This window comes from Sebastes fasciatus, chromosome 17 (genome assembly GCF_043250625.1).
Source record: "Sebastes fasciatus isolate fSebFas1 chromosome 17, fSebFas1.pri, whole genome shotgun sequence".
NCBI classification, from domain to species: domain Eukaryota; kingdom Metazoa; phylum Chordata; class Actinopteri; order Perciformes; family Sebastidae; genus Sebastes; species Sebastes fasciatus.
This window is the reverse complement of record NC_133811.1, coordinates 29,461,455-29,474,608: the sequence shown is the minus strand read 5'-3', so window position 1 is coordinate 29,474,608 and position 13,154 is coordinate 29,461,455. Positions and strand designations below refer to the sequence as shown.

The window sequence follows — 13,154 nt, the reverse complement described above, 5'->3', positions numbered from 1 at the left end:
TATTGTTAAATTACTTTTTCCTTTTCAAGACTATTGTTTTAATGGGACTATTTATTTTTAAAGTGTTGGCTAGTAACTATAAAACTTGAATTGATGTGATTTCCTATCAGTCAGTCCTTATCAATTTTTCCATGTATGAATAGCAGCAGAAGTGCTAACCTTCACAACAAGGTATCATGAATCACAGCGGTTTCATTATATGAAATATAAAGGTTGAGCTGAACGTTTCATCACTGGTTAACACCCAGTTTTTAGCGGTTGCCCTGGGAACTGACAGTGTCAGGAAAAACAGCAACATAAGCTAGCCAGACTACTGGTACCAACATATTATCTTGATAATGGTATTAAATGCTGTTATAAATGTTGACCCATGGGCTCCACCCACCTTCTTTACAGCCATTCTCTCCTGTCTGGCCTTCATCTCAGCCAACAGGTCCATGCCCATCACAGGGACCCCAATATGGCGGGGAATGTGGGGGTTCTCCTTCTTCTCCACGTTCTCCTTATTCTCCACATTCTCCTTCTCCTCATCCTTCTCCTCCTCGGCAGGTTCAGCGGCGGTCGGAGAGGCCTCCATCTCAGAATCCGTGTGGTCCGAGGATTGAGCCCTGTGGAGCTCCTGATGGGGCTCCACCACAGCGCCAGGGTTTCTCGCGGGCGGGGTTGGGAACGTCGGCGTCGGTTCCTCAGCCACTGGGCTAATAGTGGGAGGCGGGGAAGCAGGGGTGGAGGAGGCAGGGTGGGGTGGGGTGATGGAGACGGCTCCGTGGCTCTTCTCTGAGCGGGACGTCCGGGATTTGATGAGGTTAAAGAAACCGCTCTTCCTGGAGTCGCGTTTCTTATCTGCTGCGTCCGGCGTGCTGGGGGACGGACCTCTCACAGAGGGAAGTCTAGAGATGAGTAAAAATAATAAGTATTATCGTTATAACAATAAATATTCTTTATTCAGCCTTACAAGCCAAACAAAAACTCACATTGTGAGAAAGAGTCTGGTTACGTTTTTATGCAGATGACACACAACTGTACTTTTGATCAGACTGATTCTGGGAGATTATCTATTTTACAGAGTTGTCTTTAACACAAATCATCAAATGATAAATGATGATAAAAACTCAGAAGACTGTGAAGAAATTCTGTGTTTTTTGTTGTTGTGTGCACGTCAACATCTTAAAAAAATTTAGAAAACATTAGTTTCAGTTTGAAGCTGGACTCTCACTTGAAGCTGAGTTTAATGACTTTCTTGTAGAAGAAGTCATCCAGGCCCTCGTCCAGCTTTCCCATGATGCTGTTCTGCTCTCCCTCTTGTGGCGCCGAGCTGCCGTTGGCCCTCCGCTGAACAGAGGCACAGACAGAGAGATTAGACTCAATTACATTTGATCTTCACTCTAGCTTTAAAACTGAGACCGCTACAACCTATAAATCGTAATTTGCGTTAAAGAAATTAGTGGCATTAAAACGAATATGCGTTAACGCGTTTGCGTTGACAGCCCTAGTTAATAGGCCAAACATGAAAAAATGAAAAGCACTGCAATACAACCTAATGACCAATAAACACTGACATACTTTTCACAATAAATTAAACAATAATTCAGTTTCTATTAGCTATATCATGACTATTTATGTTAGCTAAGTCACAATGTGAATATGAATAAATAAATGATAAATCTGTGCTTGTGCTAGTACTGAAGAAAAGACAACACTAAACAAAAACAATGATGTCTGATCACTGATAATTTGGGGATCGCTCCCTGAGGGAAACCGTACAGGTGGTCGGCTGGGTTTCGTCCTCTTCTTGGGTTTTGGCCTGAGTTTGGTGTGATGCTCCAACAACTTGTGCTCCATGGGTGGCAGCTCAGGCAGGCAAACAAGCTTTGTGTCCAGTGGAGTCGGGGGAGGAGGAAGGTCTCCGTAGTAGGCTGACATTCTGTCCAACGGCTGAGGAGGAGGAGGAGGAAGAGGGGGGTCCACAACATGGATGGGAACCTCCTCCAGAGCCTTGTCCAGGTCAAACTCCATCTCTGGGGGTCAATCAGAAGGAAAAAGTTAAGTTAACTAGAAGTGTACTCGGAGAGCACAGACCTCCGCCAAGGCAGGTTTTATGTACGTCGCTGCTCAGTTGCCACCTGAAGTAACTTTATAACACGTTGGTCACTCACCAAACGCCACAGAGACGGGGCGCAGCATCCGGACCAGAATACTCTTCCTCTTGGATTTAGGAGTCATCTAAAGAGCAAGAACAGGTTTTTATTTAGATTTTTTGAAGAAGTACAATATAATAATAGTATCTTATATGCAGTGACTGGTGTAAAAGAGTTTGTGTGGTTTTGTGTTTTTCTTACAAAGCAAGTGTCCATGTCCTCCAGCTTATGTTTCTGGTCCAGCCCATGGTCTGGTTTCTGTCCCTGGTTGTGTTTCTCAGGCTGCAGAACCATCTCATCCAGAACCTCCGTCTCCATCGGGGGCTCGGGATGCAGCAGAGGATGACTCTTCCTGATCACATGGTCGCCCTGGAGACGGAAGGAGGACGCAGGGAGGGATGAGTGGACAGAAAAACAGACAAAAAGAAAGAAAGACAGACAGACAGACAGAGAGGACACTAACCAGAGTGTGCTGTGATCTGGACAGAGAGTCCAGGATCTCATCCACGATGCGATCAGAGAGAAACGACGCCATGCTCAGCTTCACTTCACTGTTTCACACAGAACAAAAAAAAATCACATTTAGTTTTTAAATCATCTGACCAACTTGAAATGTTACACAACTGTCCAAACACACACGCAGCAGATCAGACCTGATCTTGTTGATGATGTCGACCCCGGACTGCTCCAGCAGCGTGGTGGTGATGAAGCTGCGGGGAACGGTCATTCTCCCTGCTCCGGCCTTCAGCAGCTCCTGGCGAAGGCTGCTCCTCTTCATCACATGAGGACACAGACCCTCAGCAGTGTCCACCATGGACACCAGCATTGTCTGCGGAGGAGGACGAGTTAGTACAGTTTAAATTTCACTCTGCATTACAGGACTGCATGTTACGGTTAGTGTCAAGGTTTTAACAGCAGCTCAGTACCTGCAGCTGTTCGTCCATCACCCGGGCCACCTCTCCAGCCATCGACTCCAGTTTGTCCTGAATGGCTCCAACACAAGCTCCGCTGGACCCCACACTCTTCAGGTGGTACAGGTTGGGGAGCAGCTGGAGGGACGAGGGAGATACACAGATAATGGGAAAAAGAGCAAGAGCGTTCTTTATCCAAGGTATTTTCGTTTTTCTTTTTTCTTGCCGTGCCGGGCAAGAAGAAGGTGTGTTTTTAATGTGTCAAGAGATTAAGTCAGCTAATGGACGTTGGTGGATTGAGGTGTTAAACACATGTCTTCTTACTGTCTTGGAGTTCCTGGCATCTCTAATGAAGTTCTCTGCCACCTTCATGTCGTCCTGGACCGAGTTGGTCTCTGTAAACCTCAGAGAGTTCAGGTGGTCCTGTACCCTCACACACATCGTGTCCATCATCTGAGTCACGGAGAGGTTAGAGATCAGCCAGTGAGCAGTAACATGTTTATTAAATCAAAGGCCTGCTAGTGTGTGTGTGTGTGTGTGTGTGTGTGTGTGCGTGCCTGTTGCGTGGTGGTGGTGACTATTCCCTGCTGCAGCCTGTACGCCTGCTCCTGCAGGTATTTACGCGTCTCGTGGTTCCTCAGCAGGTACTGCTCCATCTGCACCACAAAACACCCGAAAAACTCAAATTCAACTCTGAAAATGACAGAATGTCATTAATGTGATATCAGATTTAAATACAATACAGTAGAAGCTATTGAGTACCCTTTATAATAAAGAGAAACCAACCTTTAGTAAGGCATCCTCCGTCTTCTCTGGGCTCGCCTTCAGTGCCTGAGCAGCATCCACGATGGGAATGGGCATGAAACGAATGGTGTAGTTCCTGATGGGGAGAGAAAATAGTACATTAACATGACTTACTAGGCAGGGCGGTGCGTAGAGCATGCATCAACACCATCTCTGACATGTCACCTTGACAGACTGCTTCATACTTACTTCTCCAAAGCAGCAGCGAGGTCCTGTAGACCCTGAGGGCTGATGTTGTTTCTGTCCCACACTATCGTCCTGCAGACACAAACCGAGGAGATGAAAAGAAAAAAACACAAACAAACAAAAAAACAAAAACCTCATTTGTCTCAGATTCAGACAGACGTCACTTTGTAGAAAGTTCTTCTGGGTATTGAAGTTGTAACAGTTTTCTAACAGTAACGACCTTGTTTCCTCGCTCACCTGAGTTTGGTGTTGATCTGCAGGGCTTTGGCCAGCATCTTGGCCCCCATGTCTCCCATGGCGTTCCCGCTGATGTCCAGCTTGGTCAGAGAGGTGTTGCTGCCCAGAGCGTTGAGGACGATGGAGAGGTCGGTCTTCAGCTTGGAGTCAGCCAGGGACAGCGAGATCAGCGGCTGCGGGGGAAACGAGTTTACAGGCAGGTTGTCCAAAGTATCTAATGAATGTTTCAGCATAAAACAGATGCTTGTATGTTAAGGAACAGAGGTAACAGAAACGTTTGACTCACTGATTCTTCCTCTTGAATCATGTGAACCAGGTTGTCCAGGACCTGAGACACATTTCTGGAGATAAATGGTATTATTTAATTATTTATTAATTATTTAATACACTGAACAATCCAGCTGGAATGTATTTATTTTTTAGAAAGGGCTGTCACCCACTTGGACTTGATGTTGTTGAAGTTTTTGCCCAGTGAGAGGTGTCTGATGGAGCGGTTCTTGGCCAGCCAGACCAGCAGGGTGGTCAGATCCATGTCCAGACCTGAGACATGAACAGGACGCGGTCAAAGTCGTCAATACGGCAACCATCGTAAAAACATTTAAAAATGTAAAATGACCTCACCGTTGTCAGAAATGTCCAGACTGGTGATGTTGGGAATCTCAGCCACACAACCCTCCAGGATCTGGGAGCCTCCTGAACGCAGCTGAGAGGAAAGAGTCACATCTCAGTTTACTTATACTTTAATGTTTCAGCTCATTTACTAAACAATGTGTTGAGGTTCAGTTTTACCTCACAGCAGCTGAGGTCCAGAGACACATCACTGAGGTTTGGGTTGCAGCCGAGCCCCAACAACAACGCTCTGCAGACAGAAAAGACAGCGACTCGTCAGGCGGTCAGTTTAACAGCAGCTTACAGTAAACAGTGGCATTGCTTCAAGGAATACTTCACCCTTAAAAGGATCATTTGTATATCAATTACTGCGTGTGACCTTGAATTCTTGAAGAAAACTTTTCTCTCATGTCTCCACGGTGAACAGGGAATCCGAAAACAGAATAAATCCTTGATTAATTGAAGTAAAATGGAACAACAGCAACACTAAATGTCCTCTCTGGCATTCCCATCAAACTACTCAACAGACTCCAAATCATTCAGAACTCTGCCGCCCGGATCATCACCCGCACCAAATCCTCCGACCACATCACCCCCATCCTCATCCAGCTGCACTGGCTCCCTGTTAAATCCCGGATCGACTACAAAAACCTTCTGCTCACCTACAAAGCCCTCCATAACCTCGCCCCCACCTACCTCACAGACCTCCTCCAGGAGTACACTCCCTCCCGTTCTCTCCGTTCATCATCAGCCGGACTTCTGACCACCCCCACCTCACGCCTCAGCACCATGGGAGCCAGGGCATTCAGCTGCTCTGCTCCCAGGTTATGGAACTCACTCCCCCCACACATCCGGCAGTCTGACAATATCACATCTTTCAAATCCCTCCTGAAAACCCACCTGTTTAAACTGGCCTACTCTCTCTAGAACTCATCATCACCCATCCTATGTGTTTGTACAAATATGTCTCTGTCATGTCCTGTTGTTTTTATAATGTTTTTTATCTGTCTATGTTTTAACAGATTTTTGTAAGGTGTCCTTGGGTGTCCAGAAAGGCGCCACTAAATAAAATGTATTATTATTATTATTATTATTAAATCAATAATCCGTTTACAAACTCTCACACAACTGGTGCAGTATAATCCAAGTCTCATTTATCCAGTCATATGCTCACTACTTCCCAAAAGCATGCATCTTTGCTAAAACCTCCCAATTTAAAACACTTCCCCCACTATCGTCTCATGCACGGACTCGCAGCGTGCATGAGATGATCTGTTCACTGTGGAGGCATGCGAGAAAAAACGTATTCTTCAAGACTTCAAGGTAACACGGGGTGAGTAATTGAAAATGAAACTCTTTCTCTGATTCTGTTATGGAGTACAGGAAGTGAGCTGGTTTCAGTGGGTATTTTCTTACTTGAGAGCCTCCAGAGGCAGCCGGGTCCCCGACAGACTGACCGAGCTCAGAGCCTGAGCGCTGCTGAAGAACTGCTTAAAGGACGAAGGGATCTCTTTAATCTTCCTGTGTGGATGAGAGGAGTAGACGTGTTAAAGTCGACACTCTCGAGCGCAGAAATACATTCAGAACGACTACTGAACATCTTAAACTGGTAGTTGAGTTAAATGTACATTTAAAGTATATTTAATAATGGCATCTGTTTGAATGTTGAAGTAATCTGCCAGTCCAAAGTTAGAGATCATGTAGTCTGTAATATAAATTATGTTATCTGCTGTTAGAAAGATGAGTTTAATATCTGACCTGTGAGAGAAGACTGACTTTGACATGTTGAGGACGGAGAGGTGCTTCAAAGATCCTCTGAGCAGAGACGCACACACCTAAAAAACACAAACCTTTTAGTTCCTTGAAAAGTAGTTCCAGGGACTAAAAGCTCTGGAAACTTTTGGTGGGAACCCGGCTAAAGACTTAAAAGTGTGTATAAGTGTTCATGTGTGTATGAGCTGCTTTTACCTGCTCCAGAGAGCAGTCACTGTTGGACAGATCCAGAGTCTCCAGGCAGTTTGGGTGACTCAGGAAGCTGTGCAGGTTCTGAGCAGAAAAAAAAAAAACACATTAGAAATCTACACATCAGTGCTGTAATCAGAAAACTTCAGATCTCCAAGCTGAAGGTCAAGAACTTTAATAAACTGTTAAACTGTGGGGTTGTTGGATGTGACAGAAGGAGAGGAGGGCGGCTGCGTACCGGCAGGTCGTCGCCTCTGAGCGAGTTCCCTGACAGGTCGAGGTGTGTGAGAGCGGCGGCGACTGCCGGGTTGGCACAGAGAGCCTGACAGAGGCTGTTCACACCTGCAAGAAACGACAAAACATACTGCTGTCTCCTGAAACAATCATTCAGGACAATGATGAAGTATTACTACATCTTTTCTGTCTGTTCACCTTTAGGAGACATGGAGGTCTTGGAGAGGTTCAGGTGCTTTAGGCCCATGGGAAGTTTGGCAAGTTGAGCACTCAGAGCAGAAACACCTGCGGAAAGTAACACACATCCAGACTTTATAGACTCCAATATGGCCACCAGAGGGCACAAGACTTCATCTGAGTATTATATATATATCAGTCTGTATGTGCCTTATCATGAAGGGGATCTCCTCTGTATCTATTTTAACGACATATTTGCATATCAAAACTCGTGTGTGTGTGTGTGTGTGTGTGTGTGTGTGTGTGCACACGTTTTAACCTTTGTCCTCCAGCGAGTTGTTGCTCAGGTTGAGTGTGTGCAGCGTGGAGGCGGGGTTGTGTGACAGAGCGCTCGCCAGTTTCTGAGCAAAATCACTGAAGAGGAGAAAAAACAAAACGACACATCAGTGACCCGGTTTAAGAGAGTATGTGGTGTTGTCAGACTTGATGACCTCTGACCTTTCATCACACACAATCAATAAGCTAACAAACATACCTCTGATATCCTGAATGGACTTTGTGTCCTGATCACAAACGGTTTATTGACTCTTATTTGACAAAGTATCAGGACTCAGATAATAAATATGGTATTAGGGCACCGATCATCGGTTCTATTATTTGACCTCTGACCTTCTAAGTCCAGCGTTGTCCAGCACCAGCTCTTCCAGCCGGCTGGACCGAGACACCACTCTGAAGATCTGGTCACACACATCTGTCGGCTGGAGGGAAGAAACACACACAAATACACACAAAGGCCTTTCAATTCATCTGATCTCGGTGAGATTTTCAAGATGTAAAAACAGAATTAGCTTTAATATACAGTATATTATATCATCAGTGATTTTGGTTTCAGCGATTGGAAGTCATAGTTCATTCAGCAATTGATAATTTTTCCCGTCCCATCTGCCCATATCAAATGTTCTCTACCGTCTTCTCATTTGTTTTTTTAATTTTTTTAAATGAATAACATGTTTGTATGAGTGTTACCAGTTTATAGTCTTTGGCGGAGAGTTTAGTGAACCACTGGTTGTACTCCAGAGCTGCGATTATCGCCACCAGATCCCTGCAGGGAAAAAAGACAAAAACAACAACAACTAAATAAAGCTTACAGATATAGCTGTCATGGAGAGATAATGAGAATAAACTCCATTTATATATTTTTTATATTTTAAAGATTTTATGGGGGCTTTTTGCCAGGGATGCATCGATCCAAATTTTTCAGTCCCGATAGCGATACCTGGGCTTTGGGTATCGGCCGATGCCGAGTACTGATCCGATACCAGTGGTTAATTAATAAGCCGTATGCCTCACTGTGTGGAAGTGACTGAGATAATTCTTTTATGTGTAAGACAACATCTGGCTTAAACATTGCTTTCCTAACTTTGTAAAACAAATATATACATAAATATGCATTTAATGAATTGTTATTTATTATTAAAATAATTAATCGTACACCAGCAACTTCAAAACATCTAATAAAACATCTTCAAAATTAACAGTAATTATAATTCAGATGTTTTAATGCTGCAACAAATTGGTCAAAACTTAAACAGGAATTAAAATTCCAGTATATAATGTATATAGTATATAAACATAGAATTTAATTTAATAGATCGGCCCCGTTGTCAGCGATATCCGATCCAGCTAATTGAGTTGGTGTCGGCCCAAATATCAGATCCGGTATTGGTATTGGCGCATCCCTAGTTTTTGCCTTTATTGGATAGTGATGGTGATAGTCAAGAAAGGGGGAGAGAGAGGGGACGACATGCAGCAAAGGGCCGCGGGTCAGACCCGAACCCGGGCCACCGCGGCAAGGGCCCATCCCCAGCACATGGGGGCGCCCGCTCCACCTGGCGAGCCACCAAGGCGCCCTTTTACTGTAGATTTTTTTCAGAAACTGTCACTAAGTGATGTCCAAAAAACTAATAAACAAATAAAAGCAATAAAAAACACAAAACAAAGTTGATTAAAAATCATAAATAAAATGTATTGTTGGTAAAAAAACAAAAAACAAATGACACATTCAAAAAAACACCTTCAAAATCATAATCAGAGTCACACAGTCTTTACGTGATGAGCTCACGGTGCTGAGCAGCGTACCACCGACCTGTTCTCCAGGTGAATGAAGTCCTGCAGGTTGAGCTCTCTGGTGTCCTGAGTGAGATAGATGGTGTCCACATCCTGGAGGAGGTGAAGATGAGAGGAAACAACTTCATGAGGGTGTGTTCAGGTACAAAATACTAAACTCAGCAGCAGCAGAACACAAAAAAAGCAGAGGAAGATAAGGTACAACTTGGCGGTAACAAAATCTGTCGCAGAAGAAGAAAAGATGAGAAACAAGAAAAGAAACATAAGCAGAAGAACAAACAAGAAGCAGAGGAACACAGGAGGACAAAATAAAGAAAATATATCACATGAGGAAGCAACAGAAGGCCACACAGTGACAAAGGAAGAAAAAAAGAAGCAGTAGTGGCAGAAAAAGTGTATAAAAGCAGCAGATAAAAAAATCTTACTAGTAAATAAAACAGGAAACAGAACAAAGTATATGAAGATGACAAAAACAGCACCGACCCATTGGACCTCCTCTCTGTACGGCAGACCCAGGTAATCACACACACACCAGTACTGATGAGAAAACCCGCCTGCAAAGAGTCAAGACAACAATATTTAACACCTGAATACACTTTAAACACTCGACTGGATGTGTTCTTCACATGTTGAGGCTGAGTTACCACAGGGTCCCAGATCTGCTGAGCCCTGTTCGCCCCAGATGGCCTGGAGGGACGCCGTCCTCTCTGCAGGCTTCAGACTCAACTTCTTCATCACCTTTCTTCCTTACAGAGAGAGGGAGAGGAAGAGGAAGAGGGATGAAGAAAAGAGAGTGAAACATTTAATTCTAAATATGATCTACATTTGAGGAGACAAAGAGAGAAGAGAAGCATGGACTCAGTGTCCAGGAAGCAAGTATTCACTATTTCAAAAGCACTGCTATTTACTACTTTCATTTAGTCATTATCTTTAACTTGATTTTTAGTGTTTAAAAAGTGTAAACAGTTTGAGTTCTCCTTCCTGTCCAACCCTCTAGGAGCCCCTGAAGTGCTCCCTGTCTCCTTCCTCTTACTCAAGCTTTAGTGTGGTACCTACACAGGTGAGGATCCGGCGGGGCAGATCCGGTGCAGACAGCTGCCGATGTGAGTGATCACCTCGTCCACTTCCTCCACCGAGCCCAGCCGGAGGCTCAACGGGCCGCGCTCATACTCCAACACCAGCTGCAGGGGGCGACACACACAAAGCAACGGGACATGTAATGACTCGAAATGCTGCTGAGGTGATAAAATGCATCCATGATCTGGTTTCCATGAAATAGACGGAGCAGATGAGTGCTGTTGAAACCAACTATCCTTATTGATTCGACCTGTTTTGAAATAATTTAGCCAATAAATGTTCAATATCACTCCTTCCTTATCCTTCCTGAAACATGGACAGTGTTGAAAGACATCAGTTTATCTGTGTGTGCGGTCAGGTGTGTTAAATGTCATGTACAATAAGCGTTGCATCATTGTGTCTGTGTGTACCTGAGTGGGCTTGTTGCTGGTGATTCCCTGGATATCCAGGTAACTGAAGGAGTGCTCAACCTAAAATAAGAAGAGGAGACAGATTATGAAATTCAGCAGTTAATATAACAAGTTAATCTTTTATTTCAATATCTTAATCATAGTGGCATTACCAGGGCAACATGTTGAGTTTTGGGAAAACACACAAACAGAATCATCACAGATGGAAAGTTATGTGTCCCAAAGGAGAACAATGTAAACACTTCTCAGGAAAAAAAATTAAACTGGTTAATTTGGCTCTTCCTGAGAACCGGAGGATTTTCCCAGGAAATGTTTATCGGGCACAGAGCCGATATATGTAGATCAAATCTTTCATTAACTGGACACAGAGAGATTTCAGGTGATGTACACGCACTCTTAGCCGTATTGGCGTTTAATGAATGTAAGCAGCTTATGTTCCATAAAGACGTTAAACAATGTGGGAACTCTTTTTTTCCCACAAGGACTAAAATATCCACCTGTCACTCATGTGGAGCTTTTGAGCCACAAGTTTGCCTTTATTTTACAGATTAAATCACATCTGATCGGCCACAATATCTAACGTACTATACAGTATATCCAAGCATCCGTGGACACATACTTTTGTGTTAATTTGTCCTGGCTAGGGTTCCCAAACTCCAGTGGAGGGACAGCTTAATGCTACAGGATACACAGTGTTTTAAAGGTGCAGGATTTGGAAGCATCTCGTTGTGAGGTTGCAGATTGCAACCAGCTGAAACTTCTCCCGTGTGCCAAGCGTGTGGGAGAACTACGGTGGCCGACTCGAAAACGTGAATATCTGGATAAGTAAAACTGTCAGCACCAGGTAGAGAACTTGCTCTGGATGAAGGGAAGGCTGAAGCATGAAGAGAGAAAGGACGGACCCGCCGCTTTATGTGTGTTTATTTGTCCTTCATTGTTGTTGTTGTTGTTGTTCAGGACTTGTACATGTAAGATGTGATGGTTGGTCTTTCCGATATTTGTGCTCTCCGCGACCAGAGAAAAACACCAAATGGGCAACGCTTAGCGCAGAACCATAACGCAGTCACCCTGCTGGCGTTAGCAGCATTGTGTAAATATGCGGCGCTCCCATTGCAAAGAATTCAATAAAGAAAAATGTGAACATAGCGGTTGTGGCGGTTGCCTGCAGTTAGCTTGCCAATAGCGCAGTATTTCAATATTGCGGTTATTGCGACAGGCCTAGACCACGTTGATTTGTTCAGACTTATTCGCGCGACTACTACGCTTCAAGTGGTAGCGTCACAATGTATTGCTCATGTGTAGAACGCATCCTCTCTAAGCGGACAGTAAACAAAACTACTACAGCGTTACCGCCAGTGCATTGCAAGCCCGGCGGGGAGTCATCTCCACCGGGCATTGAGGAATTATGTATTTTTAAGATGTTTTTAGATGTTTTAGGCAAGTAGCAAACTCCTTAAAGGAATAACTAAGCATAGGTTGTGTGCTTAACGTTAGCAAGTGGCGGTGTGCACTCGAGAGAAGGCAAAGGAGCGTGTGTGACGTACTGTAGTGACGGTGAGATGAAGTCAACCTAACTAGCTGTGAGAGCGTAGCAGTGTGTACAGTTTAGGCTGTCATCGGTGAATAAATGCTACAACTCCTCAAGACACAAGCCAAGTTCCCGTGTCTTGTAGGATTTTTCCATGCATGACTCGGGTCGTCAGTCGAGCACGGCAGGGATTTGTGGGTGGGTGTAACCACAGCTGTGACTAGTGGTCAAAGGAGCCGTTGTAAAATGGTGATAAACGCATTTCGTGTCCCCCGTTATTTTGTTTAAAATCTTTTATTATGAAGCAGCAAAATTAGGAAATGTTGGGTTTTCCTCTGCAGTAACTTAACACGACTTCTATGCAGCTGAAAGTGAACCCACCCTCCCCACCCACCGCCGTATGGGAGTATAACCGAGGCTTGAGTCAGACCTTATCTCCAAACATCAGTGTTGGACCTAAAGCTCTTGAGGCTAAAAGGGAGCAAATCTCTGCAGCTGTGCAGGTTCAACATCTGGTGGAAAAACTGAAGAGCGAAAGAGGCTGTTATAGCAGCAGATTAATGATCATGGTTTTGGATTGAGGTGCTCAGAAGTCCACACACTTCTGGCCATGTTGTGTATCAAGGAAACCTACAGTATGTAACTTTTGGTTACACACCTGTGTGCATTGAAATGAATAAACAAGCATCTCATCTCCTTTCTAAAGCTATATCTCAAAGAAGCTCTAAAGAAGCTAGCTCAGCAGACTCTCGTC

The 13,154-nt window shown here is 44.3% G+C and overlaps 1 protein-coding gene across 3 annotated transcripts in view; it reads right to left on the bottom strand.

Moving 5' to 3' along the window:
* Positions 1-13,154, bottom strand: part of carmil1 (capping protein regulator and myosin 1 linker 1) — a 33,201-nt gene that overhangs the window by 4,897 nt on the left and 15,150 nt on the right. For 2 of the 3 annotated variants that reach the window (XM_074612515.1, XM_074612516.1), the window contains exons 4-33: positions 10,873-10,932; positions 10,442-10,566; positions 10,030-10,127; positions 9,869-9,939; positions 9,405-9,478; positions 8,285-8,360; positions 7,928-8,016; positions 7,578-7,672; positions 7,280-7,366; positions 7,086-7,189; positions 6,854-6,931; positions 6,644-6,720; positions 6,302-6,406; positions 5,066-5,135; positions 4,898-4,979; positions 4,717-4,816; positions 4,563-4,617; positions 4,277-4,449; positions 4,043-4,111; positions 3,836-3,929; positions 3,607-3,705; positions 3,374-3,502; positions 3,065-3,187; positions 2,792-2,967; positions 2,602-2,689; positions 2,340-2,507; positions 2,157-2,223; positions 1,765-2,018; positions 1,217-1,332; positions 386-890 (exon numbers count right to left, since the gene is read on the bottom strand). In XM_074612515.1, the coding sequence (XP_074468616.1) occupies positions 386-890; positions 1,217-1,332; positions 1,765-2,018; positions 2,157-2,223; positions 2,340-2,507; positions 2,602-2,689; positions 2,792-2,967; positions 3,065-3,187; positions 3,374-3,502; positions 3,607-3,705; positions 3,836-3,929; positions 4,043-4,111; positions 4,277-4,449; positions 4,563-4,617; positions 4,717-4,816; positions 4,898-4,979; positions 5,066-5,135; positions 6,302-6,406; positions 6,644-6,720; positions 6,854-6,931; positions 7,086-7,189; positions 7,280-7,366; positions 7,578-7,672; positions 7,928-8,016; positions 8,285-8,360; positions 9,405-9,478; positions 9,869-9,939; positions 10,030-10,127; positions 10,442-10,566; positions 10,873-10,932 (3,507 nt within the window). Of the gene's footprint in view, positions 1-385; positions 891-1,216; positions 1,333-1,764; positions 2,019-2,156; positions 2,224-2,339; positions 2,508-2,601; positions 2,690-2,791; positions 2,968-3,064; positions 3,188-3,373; positions 3,503-3,606; positions 3,706-3,835; positions 3,930-4,042; positions 4,112-4,276; positions 4,450-4,562; positions 4,618-4,716; positions 4,817-4,897; positions 4,980-5,065; positions 5,136-6,301; positions 6,407-6,643; positions 6,721-6,853; positions 6,932-7,085; positions 7,190-7,279; positions 7,367-7,577; positions 7,673-7,927; positions 8,017-8,284; positions 8,361-9,404; positions 9,479-9,868; positions 9,940-10,029; positions 10,132-10,441; positions 10,567-10,872; positions 10,933-13,154 lie in introns of all 3 variants that reach the window. The other variant, XM_074612517.1, reaches the window with a different exon arrangement.